The sequence below is a fragment of the Piliocolobus tephrosceles genome, chromosome 21, assembly GCF_002776525.5.
Source record: "Piliocolobus tephrosceles isolate RC106 chromosome 21, ASM277652v3, whole genome shotgun sequence".
NCBI classification, from domain to species: domain Eukaryota; kingdom Metazoa; phylum Chordata; class Mammalia; order Primates; family Cercopithecidae; genus Piliocolobus; species Piliocolobus tephrosceles.
Genome location: NC_045454.1, coordinates 42,768,565 through 42,772,018, shown reverse-complemented (window position 1 = coordinate 42,772,018; position 3,454 = coordinate 42,768,565). Strand labels below are relative to the sequence as shown.

Sequence of the window (3,454 nt, the reverse complement as noted above, 5' to 3'; positions counted from 1 at the left end):
GTTAACTTCGGCCTTCACTTCAGGGTGGCCTCACCTTTCACAAGTAGAACTCGCCCACTTAGGAGACATATGATTGGTGCCCAGGGTTCCACAGCAACCCATTATTTTACCAGGATACTTATGTTAGCAATTCAGTTTCACAACATAAAGCACAAACAACTTACGGTTCTTTGGTTTGACTTCGGAGTCTCTTTTCTTCCTAAAGTTGTGGGGAAAAAAGATAAGTTAGTTTTTTTGATTTGGTTTGGATCTTTCTGATCCTAGAGTCCAGTGGTGGGAGTAAAGACTGTCTACTGGCGGGCACAGTGGCTCACGCCTGTAATCTCAGAACTTTGGAAGGCTGAAGTGGGAGGATCACTTGCGCCAGGTGTTCAAGACAGCAATTTTCCTTTCTTCTTCAGTGGGGTAAGTAGACAGGAAATGAAACTCTTAGAAAGGAGATACTATAACACTGCAGTTTAAGTATTTTTACTTCAAAATTCCTCTACCACTTGTCATCAGTAAGTGTTGATAGCCTCACAGAAAGTAACTTTATTATAAATCTCCACTTCCGATATAAAGGAATGAAACAGGATGGCCCAATCTGGAAAGGAGCTCCAACTGAGACAATACCACATCCTCTGAGACTGCATTTATTCATTTATTTATTTATGAGACGGAGTCTCACTCTGTCACCCAGGCTGGAGTACAGTGGTGTAATCTTTTTACAGAGATTTTTTAGTAGAGACAGGGTTTCATCACATTGGCCAGACTGGTCTTGAATTCAAGTGATCCGTCAGCTTTGGTCTCCCAAAGTGCTGGTATTACAGGTGTGAGCCACCATGCCGAGCCTGAGGTTGCATTTAAAGAACTAGAGCTGGGCGCGGTGGCTCAAGCCTGTAATCCCAGCACTTTGGGAGGCCGAGATGGGCGGATCACGAGGTCAGGAGATCGAGACCATCCTGGCTAACACCGTTAAACCCTGTCTCTACTAAAAACTACAAAAAAAAAAACTAGCCAGGCAAGGTGGCAGGCGCCTATAGTCCCAGCTACTCAGGGGGCTGAGGCAGGAGAATGGCATAAACCCGGGAGGCGGAGCTTGCAGTGAGCTGAGGTCCGGCCACTGCACTCCAGCCTGGGCGACAGAGCGAGACTCCGTCTCAAAGAAAAAAAAAAAAAAAAAAACTAGATACTTCTTGCCAGAGAATCAGGCAAGTCAAATCCAACCCTCAGAAACTCCACATGTGCTAGTTTGTGAAGAGATCACAAAGGTCAGCGATATTAAGAAACACTTTGCAGCCGGGCGCGGTGGCTCACTACTGTAATCCCAGCACTTTGGAAAGCTGAGGCAGGCGGATCACGAGGTCAGGAGATCGAGACCATCCTGGCTAACACAGTGAAACCCCGTCTCTACTAAAAATACAAAAAATTAGCCGGGCGTGGTGGCGGGCGCCTGTAGACTCAGATTTTACAAAGAAGATGAGAGACTGGGGAAACAGCTAGTCTGACTTCACAGAGGAGAATGCAACTTTATGTCTGGATGATGCTGAGGAATTTTAGCACCTCCTACGTCTGAAAGTTAGATCTTCACCAAGATCCCATCAGCCAGAGAAGGAAGTGGGCGAGGTGACAGACTGAAACTCTGTGACTAGTTGATTAAGTAGCATAGGTTGGCCAGTATGGTGGCTCATGCCTATAATCCCAGCACTTTGATGGCTCAGGCAGGTGGACCATTCGAGGTCAGGAGTTTGAGACCAGCCTGGCCAACATGGTAAAACCCTGTCTCTACTAAAAACACAAAAATTAGCCAGGTGTGGTGGCAGGCACCTGTAGTCCCAGCTACTTGGGAGGCTGGGACACAAGAATTACTTGAACCTGGGAGGCGGAGGTTGCAATGAGCCAAGATTGCACCTCTGCACTCCAGCCTGGGTGACAGAGCAGGAGACTGTCTCAAAATAAATAAACTAATTAAATTAAATAAATACCACAAATAAGTAGCAAAGGTCCTCACTATGACAACCTCATACCCCACCTTCCATGTAGAGAACCACAAAAAAATAAGTTTGTAAAGTATTTTAGGTCAGGTGTGGTGGCTCATGCCTATAATCCCAGCACTCTGGGAGGCCAAGGCAGGCAGATCACCTAAGGTTGGGAGTTCAAGACCAGCCTGACCAACATGGAGAAACCCTGTCTTTACTAAAAATACAAAATTAGCTAGGTGTGGTGGCAGGCACCTGTAATCCCAGCTACTCAAGAGGCTGAGGCACGAGAATCACTTGAACCCGGGAGGCGGAGGTTGCAGTGAGACAAGATCACACCACTGCAATCCAGCCTGGGCAACAGAGCAAGACTCCATCTCAAAAAAAAAAAAGAATTTTAGCACCTCCTATGTCTGAAAATTAGATCTTCACAAAGATTTCATTAGCCAGAGAAGAGGGCAAGGTGACAAACTGAAGCTCTGTGACTAGTTGATTAAGTAGCATAGGTTGGCTGGTATGGTGGCTCATGCCTGTAATCCCAGCACTTTGGTGGTGAGGCAGATGGATCATTCGAGGTGAGGAGTTCGAGACCAGCCTAGCCAACACAGTGAAACCCCATCTCCACTAAAATTAGCCGAGTGTGGTGGCGGGCACCTGTAGTCCCAGGGACTCAGGAGGTTGGGACACGAGAATCACCTGAACCTGGGAGGCAAAGGTTGCAATGAGCCAGGATCGCACCTCTGTACTCCAGCCTGGTTGACTGTCTCCAGAGCGGGAGACTGTCTCAATAAATAAATAAATTAATTAATTAAATAAAATGAAATTTTAAAAATCACAAATAAGTAACAAGGGTCCTCACTATCACAACCTCATAACCCACCTTCCATGTAGAGAACCACGAAAAAACAAATTTGAAAAGTGTTTAGCCAAAGTCAAAGGCATTTCGATCACTGGCAAAAGCCATCTTGTTCTTCCACATTCCCCACTCGCTGTCCCCATGTCCTGGAAGGAAATTGGGACCATATAGGATTAAGGGAGAATTAAACTTAGAGGTGATAGAGCTTTACTTTTTCATCTCTTTCTTCTTCCTTTTCAGAGCGTGTTCCTGGTTTTGCTCTTTCAGGTTCTTCTGCAGGAAGCGGTCTAGCAACTCTGTCAAGCAAAATAACACAGACCCCAAGTGTGAGTGCCAGAAGCCTCCCCAAAGAAGCAGTTTTCATAAAGCTTCTCTTTCCTACCCCCAGAAGCAACCTTTATTATCTCAGGAGCCCTGACAGATACACACTCATTTAACCTGTAGTATCTGATATGACTTTTATATCTGGTTCAAATGCCAGCTGCCCTCAATTCATTCTTTCCAAGGAAAGAGGAGAATTGTACTTGAATCTAAACACCAATGATCTGACCCCAAATTCAGATCCTTCATAAGGATATGGCTGCCTTGGAAACTCACGATAAAGTTCTTCTTTTTAAACTTTTTTTTTTTTTTTTTTTTT

The 3,454-nt window shown here is 45.3% G+C and overlaps 1 protein-coding gene across 3 annotated transcripts in view; it reads right to left on the bottom strand.

Annotated features, from left to right (window-relative positions):
• The window catches only part of DNMT1 (DNA methyltransferase 1), a 62,432-nt gene that overhangs the window by 36,647 nt on the left and 22,331 nt on the right, over positions 1-3,454 (bottom strand). For all 3 annotated transcript variants that reach the window (XM_023194244.2, XM_023194246.2, XM_023194245.3), the window contains exons 8-9: positions 3,026-3,110; positions 165-199 (exon numbers count right to left, since the gene is read on the bottom strand). In XM_023194244.2, the coding sequence (XP_023050012.1) occupies positions 165-199; positions 3,026-3,110 (120 nt within the window). The remainder of the gene's footprint in view (positions 1-164; positions 200-3,025; positions 3,111-3,454) is intronic.